This window comes from Cebidichthys violaceus, unplaced genomic scaffold, assembly GCF_023349555.1.
Source record: "Cebidichthys violaceus isolate CVI_PGR_0920_01 unplaced genomic scaffold, fCebVio1.0.p SCAF_88, whole genome shotgun sequence".
Taxonomy (NCBI): Eukaryota; Metazoa; Chordata; class Actinopteri; order Perciformes; family Stichaeidae; genus Cebidichthys; species Cebidichthys violaceus.
Window position 1 is genome coordinate 651,085 of NW_027176973.1, and position 12,167 is coordinate 663,251.

General features: G+C 45.4%; 2 protein-coding genes across 3 annotated transcripts; one reads left to right on the forward strand and one right to left on the reverse strand.

The window, feature by feature from the left end:
* Window positions 1–986: 986 nt before the first annotated feature.
* Window positions 987–3,258, forward strand: sde2 (SDE2 telomere maintenance homolog (S. pombe)). Its single transcript, XM_068702750.1, has 7 exons — window positions 987–1,122; window positions 1,386–1,506; window positions 1,595–1,706; window positions 1,981–2,150; window positions 2,223–2,331; window positions 2,409–2,537; window positions 2,618–3,258. The coding sequence occupies exons 1-7, from the start codon at window positions 1,021–1,023 to the stop codon at window positions 3,048–3,050; spliced, it is 1,176 nt and encodes a 391-aa protein (XP_068558851.1). The 5' UTR covers window positions 987–1,020; the 3' UTR covers window positions 3,051–3,258.
* A 240-nt stretch (window positions 3,259–3,498) lies between these two features.
* On the reverse strand, window positions 3,499–12,126 carry mtif2 (mitochondrial translational initiation factor 2). 2 transcript variants are annotated; one of them, XM_068702749.1, is made up of 14 exons: window positions 11,983–12,126; window positions 9,693–9,901; window positions 8,786–8,897; window positions 7,119–7,290; window positions 6,728–6,888; window positions 6,457–6,633; window positions 6,221–6,360; window positions 5,881–6,005; window positions 5,561–5,765; window positions 5,158–5,410; window positions 4,697–4,837; window positions 4,460–4,624; window positions 3,896–4,036; window positions 3,499–3,787 (listed from the first exon to the last, which is right to left on the reverse strand). In XM_068702749.1, exons 2-14 carry the CDS (start codon window positions 9,849–9,851, stop codon window positions 3,618–3,620), a joined length of 2,121 nt encoding a protein of 706 aa, XP_068558850.1. In that variant the 5' UTR covers window positions 9,852–9,901; window positions 11,983–12,126; the 3' UTR covers window positions 3,499–3,617. The 2 variants fall into 2 exon arrangements, with proteins under 2 accessions (XP_068558850.1, XP_068558849.1); XM_068702748.1 differs by having other exon boundaries at window positions 4,460–4,837.
* Window positions 12,127–12,167: the final 41 nt, after the last annotated feature.

Sequence of the window (12,167 nt, forward strand, 5' to 3'; positions counted from 1 at the left end):
TCATTCTTTCCATTATCTCACCTACATGTTAATGCTATGGGTCTATCGTTTATTGGGTTTGATGAGTCTTTGCCTGGTTTCCTGATTGAGATAATCACAGCTTCTTTCCAAGAACTAGGTAGTCTCCCCACTTCCCAAACCGTATTCTAAAAAAATAACAATTGCATCATTGCTATACTACCTAATGTTTCAGCATTATATAACAAATGTCATCCTTCCCTGGCGATGTGAGACCTCCTCTTTCTATTGCTCTTTTCACCTCTTCTAAAGTAAATGGAGCATCATTTGGACTGTTAGTATTGTCTCTTTTTATCAGGATGAGCTGCTTGTGTCCTTTCCTTCCTCTCTTACCTTCTGCTGTCAGGTTGGCAGAGCTGGATTTCTGTCAGTGCTTTTGCCATCATCTCTGCCCTCCCCCCTCTTCAGCACTCTTCTAATTCCTCTCATGCTTCTAATCATCCCCCAAATCTCTCCCAGAGGTGTTGATCTTCCAATTCTGCTACAATAATTCTGCCAGCTTTCCCTTTTTGCTTTACGAATGATTCTACGAACCTTTGCTTGTGTTTGTTTGTATTGTATTACATTTTGGAAATGATGTGATCTTCTTAATTTAAGAGCTTTGTTCCTTTCTTTCACTGCTCTCCCACACTCATCTGTCCACCAGGGGACTACCTTTCTGTTCATCCTTCCTTTACGTTTAGCAATTGTTTGATTTGCTGCTTCCAGTATTGTAAATGTCATTTTTGTATCAATCTCCTCAATATCTTCATTTAATTCTATTTTATCCATTTCTCGCTCACATATATATTCAAAAAGTTCCCACTTTACTTTATTTTACTTTATTTTATTTTATTTCACTTTACTTTATTTAACTTTACTTTACTTTACTTCATTGACGGCAGGTAGCGTCGCGATGACGTGTTGACGTGATGACGTCTCTTCTCTTTCCAGTGTTGAGTCCGCAGAAGAAGCAGCAGCGGCAGCGCATGCGCCCTGAGCAGTAAGCAGAAACCTAACAACATGGAGGTGATCGTGAGCTCTCCCTTTCTCCGCTTCTCTAACTCGTTGTTTCCGGACGGGTCTCTAGTCCAAGACGTTCTGGACCGGTTCGTCCAGCAGCACGTGAGTGTTCACGACAGGTTTAAGAAAAAATGGAGGGCTGAATGTTTAGTGTCGTGGTGTTAGCTCAGTAGCTAACGTTAGCTAACAAACACAAACAGAAGGCTAGCCTCGTTAGCTCGTTTCCTTAAAGTGCAACTTATTAAAGATTAATCTATCGATCTATTGGTATATTAATCTAATATATTAATAATCTGTTGATCTATTAATCTATTGATCTTTATGATGCTTCTGTTAAAGAAGTTTAAACGTTGTTGTGTCTGTAGGGACTTTCTTCTTCTACGGATCTCTACGTGGTCAGAAATGGTCGCGTGTCTCACCTGGAGGACGCTCTGCAGAGCGGGGCCGTCTATCACCTGGAGCCCCGCCTCCGCGGAGGGAAAGGAGGTCCGTTCAAATAGACAAAATACTAAACTAATACAAAGTTATTCAGGAAGCACGAGATTAAAGACTTCTTCTTCTGTGGTGTTTTCAGGGTTCGGCTCCATGCTGAGAGCTCTGGGAGCTCAGATCGAAAAGACTACAAACAGGGAGGCCTGTAGAGACCTGAGTGGGAGGAGACTGAGAGACGTGAACCACGAGAAGGAGTAAGAAGCTCCTCCTCTTCTTCTGTGCTGTGTAGGGTGGCAGCAGCAGACAGAGAGGGAGGCGCAGAAGGAGCAGCGCCATGTGGAGCGCCGCCTCTTCTTCTTCCTCTTTCGTCCTTCCTCTCGCCTCTTCTTCTTCTTCTTTTTCTTCTTCTTCTTCTTCACTAAATGTAACCTCCTCCTCCTCTTTTTCTTCCTCCTCTTCCGTCTTTCCTCTCTCCTCGTTTTCTTTTTCACTAAATGTAACCTCCTCCACTTCTTCTGTGGTGTGTAGGATGGCGGAGTGGCTGCAGCAGCAGACAGAGAGGGAGGCGCAGAAGGAGCAGCGTCGTGTGGAGCGCCTCCAGAGGAAGCTGTCTGAACCTAAACACCAGTTCAGTGACCCGGAGTACCAGAGACAGTGTCACGACCTATCAGAGAGGCTGGAGGACTCCGTGATGAAGGGTGACTCCTCCCACCATGATGATGTCATCATGATGTCATGTGACCTCCTCTAACCTGTCAGGTGTGTCTCAGGTCTGCAGGTGAAGGACGGCTCTGCACCAAAGAGAACAAACTGTGACCACAGAGAGCAGCCGCAGAAGAAGAAACAGAAGAAGAACAACGCAGCAGCAGCCTGTTTCTGGTGAGGTGTGTGTGTGTGTGTGTGTGTGTGTGTGTGTGTGTGTGTGTGTGTTTCTAAATGTGTTGCCATGGTTACAGGACCGGAGAGATGCTGAGCTCAGAGGATGAAGATGATGAAGAGGAGTCTTCATCCTCCTCCAGCTGTGGAGCTGCTGCTGTTACCATGACGATGCAGACAGAGGAGGCGGAGCCTGAGCAAAGCAGCAGGTTAGAGAACCAGATCTAGGGTCCAGGTCCTCTAGGGTCCAGATCCAGCAAACATTTACTAAAATCATCGTCTCCTTCAGCTCCTCAGACGCCTCCTCAGCTCCTCAGACTAGCAGACCTGCAGGAGGTCAGGGTCCAGAAGCCGTCAGAGACCAGACCGCTACACCCTCAGAGGACCAGGGTCCTCCAGAGACCCCCAGAGACCAGACCGTCAGACCCTCAGAGGACCCGGGTCCTCCAGAGACAGCCAGAGACCAGACCGCTACACCCTCAGAGGACCAGGGTCCACCAGAGACCCCCAGAATTCCGGGTCGGTCTCTGGTGGGTCAGTCTCTGGTGGATCTGGAGTCTCTGGGTCTGGAGGCCCTGAAGGAGGAACTGATGTCTCGGGGGTTGAAGTGTGGGGGGACGCTGAAGGAGCGCGCACAAAGACTCTTCTCCATCAGGGACCTGAGACCAGATCAGATCGACCCGGCGCTGCTCGCCAGACCGGCCAAGACCAGGAGGAAGTGAAGAGGTCCCGGCTCTTAAAGGAACAGTCGCCTCTTTAATAGCTTCATATTTACTGATTAAATGTTTGATCTATAACGACAAAACAGTCTGAGGATTCGTCCAATCAGAAAGCAGGATTTCTCCTCTTTGAGTTGTGTAACCTGTTTAGTTTTATAGTTGATCTGAACTGATTTATAATTTGTATTAAAAATGTTTCTGAAACAAAAAACTGCTGTTTGTTTGTTTGTTTGTTTGTTTTGAACTTGTTTTATTGGACAAAGTGTCCCAGTTAACCACAAGACCAGGACCTCGTGTCCCGGTAAACCACGAGACCAGGACCTCGTGTCTCGGTAAACCACGAGACCAGGACCTCGTGTCCCGGTAAGCCACAAGACCAGGACCTCGTGTCCCGGTAAGCCACAAGACCAGGACCTTGTGTCAGCTTTTAATGGTACGACAGGAAGTGATGTCATGTTGCAGATGATTTATGTCCAAAACACAAACACAATGTTACATCAAAGTTAAATTATCACATTTACATTTCACATGAGTCAAGTCTGTGCAGCAGAGCATGCTGGGAAGTGATGTTTAGAAGCCGGGGTCCCAGGAAGTGACCTGCTGAGTGTCCAGCGCCTCGAAACAGACGATGACATCACCGGACCTGAAGTCCACGTCTCCGTCGGCCGACAGACCGCATTCCATCCCCGACTTCACCGTCTGGACCTCGTCTTTGTGGTGCTTCAACGCCGCCAGAGAACCTGAAGGAACACGAGAGAACGTCGTAAAGTGATAGTATAGTATGTTGGTCACAGCTTTACTTCCTGTCCTCACAGTAGACCAGTACTAAGGTCCAGGTTCTGACTCACCCTCCCAGACGGTGTCTCGGCCTCGGATCAGTCTGAACTTCAGTCGGCGGTCCAGCTGACCTTTCTGAACCCGACAGCCGGCAACAGGAACCTTCTTCTTCCCCACGGAGACGTCAAACATGGAGAGAACCGTCGCTTCACCTGCAGAGACACAAACCACATCCTTTTTGTTTTTGACGAAAATAAAAATATATTCGTAGCTTTGAGATTTGTTCTATCTTCATGAATCTGAAATGCTTTGTGGAGGAACTCAGTTTTACAGATCTACTGATTAAATAAACGTCACATGAACTCATATTAAACATGACCTGTTTCTACTGTGAAGTCTGAAGAGCTTTGATGAAGTTACTTCCAGCTTGTTCTCGGCTGCTTTTATTGTGAAACTCTTGACACTGAAACAGGAAGTTGTTCCTGATTCAATCTAAGCTTCCAGCTGATTTCTTCTTTGTCTCTTTGAGCAGCGTTTAGTTAGAACGTCTACTGAACTAAAGAATAATCTGTTGGTGAAGAACACGTTCTCGTCCTCAGAGGTAAGAGGTCAACGACAGATCTATGGTTCCTCACCGACGACGTTCTCCGAGAGCAGCGGAGGCAGTTTGCCGCTCAGCTCGTCCTTCAGCTCGTCGATCAGCTTGTAGATGATGGTGTGGAGTCTCAGCGGGACGCCGCGCCGCACCGCCAGCTGTTGGACGGACCTGCCGGCTGCGACGTTGAAGCCGTAGATGGAACCTGTTGAAGGAAGACGGAACGTCAGGAGGAGTTTCTGCCAGAAACACGGTTCTGGGGTTTTTGACCGTCTACCTGTGAACGTGTCGGCCATGTTGACGTCGTTCTCTGAAACGTCCCCGATGCCGAAGTGAAGCACCTCCAGCCGACACTGCTGCTCGGCGTCGTAACCGTCCAGGATGTTGAGGATGGCCTCCACCGAGCCGTCCACGTCACCTGCAGGTCAGTCAGTGTGGCCGCGAGGGGAACCGAGACGATGGGTTTGAAACCTTTTATTTTACGTGTGATGACATTTATCTACCGGGCTGAACATGAAGTTCTCCTGGTGAGCCCGTGTTTAACGTCACGTTTCTTAAGACCTTCACTGAATGGACATACTTCTTCCATTAACTGATAGTTAATAAAGTGTTTCAACGCAGCTGAATTCATGAAACAAAACCATTTACTGAAGCTAGAAACAGGTGTCACAGTGAGAGCAGCCAATCAGAGCCCAGGTGTGTGTGTGTGTGTGTGTGTGTGTGCGTGTGTGTGCGTACCTTTGATGATGAGCGGCAGGCTCAGCTCGTCTTTCTGCGTCCTCTCGCTCGGTCTCACGGCGAACTTGTTCTTGTTGGCTCGGTACAGAGCCGACTTCCTCTGCCTCCAGCTCAGGTGAGTTAGCCCCGCCCTCTCTTTCCTGTACTCCTCCAGGTGGAGCTTCTGTTTGAGCTCGATGACGCTCTCCTCCTCCTGCAGCTTCTCCTGCTCCTCTGCGTGACTCCTCCACTCCACCGCCTCCCTTGCTCGCTGCTGTTCGACGACAACAAAATAAACGTTAATTCACTGCCGTTCAGACGTAAAAAGGTGATTATCGAGGACAACAAAGCAGGTGTTTTAAAAAAAAGCTCAGAGCTCAGCGGGGATCAAACCTCCGGTGTGTCGTGTGTTTTAGTTTCTAACCTCAGACTCGACCTCCACCATGACGTCTCCAGCAGACGGCAGCTCCTTCCAGCCCACCACCTCGACCGCCGAGCTCGGCCCGGCCTCCGTCACCGCTCGCCCGTTCTCGTCAAATAGGAAACGGACTTTAGCCCAACTCTTCCCCGCCACCAGGACGCAACCTCGCCTCAAAGTCCCCCGCTGGATGATGGCCGACGTTACAGGACTGAGGGGACACGTGACAGAACTCATAGAACCAGACTATCGTTCTGTCTGTAGAGCTCATGTAGAACTCATAGAACCAGAGATACATTCTGTCTCTGAGGTCACTGATGACTCACCCTCTGCCTTTGTCGGTGCGACTCTCGATGACGAGTCCCTCCACGGCACCACTAGGCTCCGCCTTCAGCTCCAAAACCTCTGCCAGAGCCACCGTGGCCTCGGCCAGAGCCAGCAGATTGTCGCCCTAAAACAAGAGATTGAGACCATAAACTCATGTTTACAATGTTTACTGAGGGAATAAATCAAGAGAGAAGTAGAGTCATTTTAGACTAGACTTCTATACAACCAGAGGAGTCGCCCCCTGGTGGACACTAGAGAGAATGCAGCTTTAAGACAACTAAACACTGCTGCTGACGGCCTGCAGGGGGCTCCACAGTGGATTAAACTAAACTAGTTCACCTTGAGAGCAGAGACGTGGATCGCCTGAACATCTCCTCCAAACTCCTCACAGACAACATCATGAGCCAGCAGCTCCTGTTTGACTCTCTGAGGGTCGGCCTGAGGTTTATCACACTTATTCACCGCCACGATTATCGGAACTGAGATAAGATGAAAGCACAGTGGAAACAGAGTTAAAACCAAATATAAACACTTTAGAGTAGCCCTCAGTAGTGACTGCCAGGTGGAGCTCATACCTTTGGCTCTCCTGGCGTGCTGGATGGACTCGACTGTCTGGTTCATGACGCCGTCGTCGGCCGCCACCACCAGGACAACAATATCGGTGGCGTTGGCTCCGCGGGCTCTCATTGAGGAAAAGGCAGCGTGACCCGGAGTGTCCAAAAAGGTGATCTTCTCACCTGTAGGCAGCTGAACTGGAAGAAAAAACCCACCGGTATGGTTTGTTTAGACACTATTTTGTGAATAAAGTTGAATGAAAGCAGGTGAGAAGCTTCAGGTGAACGTTACCTAGAAAAGCTCCGATGTGCTGAGTGATCCCTCCGGCCTCCGTGGAGACGATCTGGCTCTTCCTCAGACTGTCCAGCAGGGTGGTCTTACCGTGGTCCACGTGGCCCATGATGGTGACCACCGGGGGGCGGGGCTTCAGGAGAGACGGGTCAGCTGGAGGTCTGAGGGGGGTCAGAGAGGTCACACAAACAGGTCTCAGAAATCAATCAACCAGTCAATTAACCAACCAACCAACCAGTCAAACATTCAGTCATTTTTGTAGTCCTTCCTGATTGGACGGTTTGTAGTCCTTCCTGATTGGACAGTGTATGATTGCTGTGCTCGCAGTAGAAACAACATGAATGAACATCAGGTTAAATCATGTGACTTTAAAGACTTCCTGTCCTTGTACCTCCTCTGGACGTCCCTGTTGGGTCTCTCTCTGCTCTCACTCAGTTTGGCCCATCTGAACTTCATCCCCGACCGAGTCACCACCTCCTTAATCCACCTCTCCTCCAGAACCGAGTCCGGCTCCAGAGAGTCCACATCCACAGAGGTGTTCAGGAGAGCCTCCAAGACGTGGTCTAAAGACAGATAAACACATTAATTAAACTTTATTCTACAAAGACTCCTCTCCTCTAACACTATAGTGAAGTTCGCTGATGACACCACTATAGTAGGACTGATATCAAAGAACTAGGAGGCGCACTACAGAGGAGGTACAGCATCTGGTTGAGTGGTGTACTGACAGTAACCTGGTCCTCAACACTATGAAAACCAAAGAGATCATCGTGGATTTCAGGAGAACCATGAAGACCACATAACCGGTGAGGAGGTGGAGAGTGTAAGTGAATCCACATCACAAAGGCTGACATGGTCCTTAACACCTCCCACCTGCTGAAGAACGCCCAACAGAGGCTCTTCTTCTTGAGGAAACAAAAAAGCCAAACTCCTCTCAGCTCCTGGTCAACTTCTACAGGAGCACCATAGAGACCATTCTCTGCCACAGCGCCACCGTGTGGTACACCAGCTGCACTGCAGAGAACCGGAGAGACCTGGCCCAGGTAGTCAAAACAGCGCAGAGGATCGTAAGAACCGAGCTCCCGACTCTGGACACGGACTATTTATTTTTTTATTTATTTAAACCTTTATTTAACCAGGAGAGTCCCATTGAGATTAAAAATCTCTTTGTCAAGGGAGACCTGGCCAAGACAGGCAGCAACATAAGAAACACAGTCACAACAGAAAACACAGAACAAGACCAGTTAAGAGGGACAGTGACGAAACAGAGTTCATTTTAAAAACATTGACGTTTTTGGGAACCTGCCTGTATTTCTTTCATTTTAGATTGAAAGGCAGTAAGTGGTATCAGTTATTTGAGTTTCAAATCATTCTGCAACATGTTCCATCATGAGGGTGCAGAGTACACAAAAGCCCTTTTTCACATTTCCGTTCATTTGGAACAGTGAGCGTAAAGAAGTCCTGAGAACACAAGGAGCATCGTCCGACACGTGTCTGCGTGATGAAGACACACAGGTAGTTTGGGAGCAGACCAAGGATTGCCTTATAAATGAAGGTGTACCAATGACTGAGCCTACGGGTGGCCAAAGCGGGCCATCCTACCCGAGAGTAGAACTCACAGTGGTGAGTCACAGCAGTGAAGCACGGTAAGCTGGGTCCACCATACGAGGACAGTTAGCAGAGGCATGCATATGAAGAAGATCACCATAGTCCAACACAGGTACACAAGTAGCAGCAACTCATCGCTCTTTTACACGAGTTGAAAAGCACAGCTTATTTCAAAAATAAAAACCCAGTTTTAACCTCAACTTTTTCACCAGGTTCTGCACATGTGGCTGAAAAGTGAGCGAGTCATCAATGAAAATACCCAGATATTCATAAGAGTCAACAACCTCTATTTCACTTCCTCCAAGAGTGACGAGTGACCACCACAGGTCACTGCAGCTGCAACTCAGTCCTAAATAGCTAACACTTTGAATAAACTTTATTTAAACTTCATTTATACAAAGACTCAAACACTTTGAATAAACTTTATTGAAAACATTAATCGTATCTTACCAAAGTCTTTGTTCATGGCCTCAGCGAGAGACGCCGCCGTCATCCTTTGTCTGATCTCCACTTCCTGTTTGTCCACTTTAGCTTTGACCTTCTGGTTCCTCTGATGTTTTACCTACGACACATCACAACATCTAGTGTGTTTATATAGTTTAAATATTATATTTATGTTTGTTTATATAGTTTAAATATTGTATGTATGTGTGTTTATATAGTTTAAATATTGTATGTATGTGTGTTTATATAGTTTAAATATTATATGTATGTGTGTTTATATGTTTAAATATTATATGTATGTGTTTATATGTTTAAATATTATATTTATGTTTGTTTATATAGTTTAAATATTGTATGTATGTGTGTTTATATAGTTTAAATATTGTATGTATGTTTGTTTATATGGTTAAATATTATATTGATGTGTGTTTATATAGTTTAAATATTATATGTATGTGTGTTTGTATAGTTTAAATATTATATGTATGTGTGTTTATATAGTTTAAATATTATATGTATGTGTGTTTATATGTTTAAATATTATATTGATGTGTGTTTATATGTTTAAATATTATATTTGTGTGTTTGTATGTTAAAATATTATATGTATGTGTGTTTATATAGTTTAAATATTATATTTGTGTGTTTATATGTTTAAATATTGTATGTATGTGTGTTTATATGTTTAAATATTATATTTATGTGTGTTTATATGTTTAAATATTATATTTATGTGTGTTTATATGTTTAAATATTATATTTATGGGTGTTTATATGTTTAAATATTGTATGTATGTGTGTTTATATGTTTAAATATTATATGTATGTGTGTTTATATGTTTAAATATTATATTTATGTTTTAAACAGGCGGTGACATCACTAGCAGACCAGACATGTCGAGTCAAGACTCACCTGTTTGGAGGCAAACTTCCTGTTCTGTTCACAGGTGAGCAAGGGGGCGGAGCTCCGAGTCGGACGGAGGACGGGCAGAGACAGGAAGTGGCTGAGCAGAGCCGGGTCCACGAGGACGAGCCGGCGGGCCCCCCGCATCACTGATGACATCACATTCATACCTGTAGAGGGACCGGTGAGGCTCACTCTGATTGGTCCTCTGATGCTGTCTGGATGTTGTGACAACAGGCTCACTCTGATTGGTCCTCTGATGCTGTCTGGATGTTGTGACAACAACTAGATTAGAAAACTGTATTAATCCAATAGACGCACACAGACAACAACAGACAACAATAGACACACACAGACAACAACAACAACAACAATAGACATCAGACAACAATAGACACACACAGACAACAACAACAACAGACACACACTGACAACAACAACAACAGACACACACTGACAACAACAACAATAGACATCAGACAACAATAGACACACACAGACAACAACAGACACACACTGACAACAACAACAATAGACATCAGACAACAATAGACACACACAGACAACAACAACAATAGACACACACAGACAACAATAGACACACACTGACAACAACAGACAACAATAGACACACACAGACAACAACAGACACACACAGACAACAATAGACACACACTGACAACAACAGACAACAATAGACACACACTGACAACAACAATAGACATCAGACAACAATAGACACAGACAACAATAGACACACACAGACAACAACAACAACAATAGACAACATCAGACACACACACACACACACAGACAACAATAGACACACACAGACAGACAGAAAGACGACAACAACTAGATTAGAAAACTGTATTAATCCAATAGATTCACAGACTCACACAGACAACAACAACAATATACAACATCAGACAACAATAGACACACACACATAGACAACAACAGACAACAATAGACACACACACACACACACACACACACACACACACACACACACACAGACAACAACAACAGACAACAATAGACACACACAGACAACAACAGACACACACAGACAACAATAGACACACACTGACAACAACAGACAACAATAGACACACACTGACAACAACAATAGACATCAGACAACAATAGACACAGACAACAATAGACACACACAGACAACAACAACAACAATAGACAACATCAGACACACACACACACACACACACACACACACACACACACACACACACACACACAGACAACAATAGACACACACAGACAGACAGAAAGACGACAACAACTAGATTAGAAAACTGTATTAATCCAATAGATTCACACAGACTCACACAGACAACAACAACAATATACAACATCAGACAACAATAGACACACACACATAGACAACAACAGACAACAATAGACACACACACACACACACACACACACACACACAGACAACAACAACAGACAACAATAGACACACACACACAGACAACAACAAACAACAATAGACACACACACACAGACAACAACTAGATTAGAAAACTGTATTAATCCAATAGACAGGTATTTTACAGGTGTTTTGTTGGTATTTTACCTGAGTTTACAGGTACTTTGATTATTTCTACGCCAAATTAATTAATAGAACCAACTTTTACAGACAAACGGGCGGACGTTTGGTTCGCTCAGGTGTATTTACCTGCCGGTGTTACGGTTTAACCAGGGACCCTGTTAACTGGCCTTCAGCTTCTGTTGCTGTCGTAGTGACGCAGCTGATCACATGTCTGTCCTCGTTTCATCACAGTGTCAAACCTTCTCCTCTACAGTCTTTGGTCTATTCATGTTCATGTGTTTTTTTTACCAACTTTATTATTTCAAGAAGACCAACGTGCTCTCTTCTGTTTCAACACAAACAACACGAGACGTTTACAACTCCAGTGGACTCGTTTCCTCAGAAGACTCTCCAACGTGGACTCCGGTCTGTTTAGACCAAAGACTGTAGAGGAGAAGGTTTGACACTGTGATGAAACGAGGACAGACACATGATCTTTTCCTGTTCAACAGCTGCGTCACTACGACAACAACAGACGCTGAAGGCCAGTTAACAGGGTCCCTGGTTAAACCGTAACACCAGGTCTGGTTAAACCGCAACACCGGCACTAAAACACACGATATGTCAACGAAGTCTGGTCCGATCCACAGGAGACGTTAGTAAACACACGAGACGTTGGATTAGAACGAGACACGGAGCGCAAGGACAGTAAATAACTCTCAGGTGAACTGAGTTCTGTCTCACCTGAGAGTCACGTGCTTCTTCTTCTTTCATCTCATCCTCAAACTAACTCTTAATCTGTTGGTTCAGTTTCACCGTGAAGGAAACGACCGACAGGAGGCCGCCATGACACCTTCTACAGGACCAGGTGGTCCGGCAGCGCCTCCTGCTGGTCTGGAGTAGACCTGCATCTTCCTGAGACTCTGGAT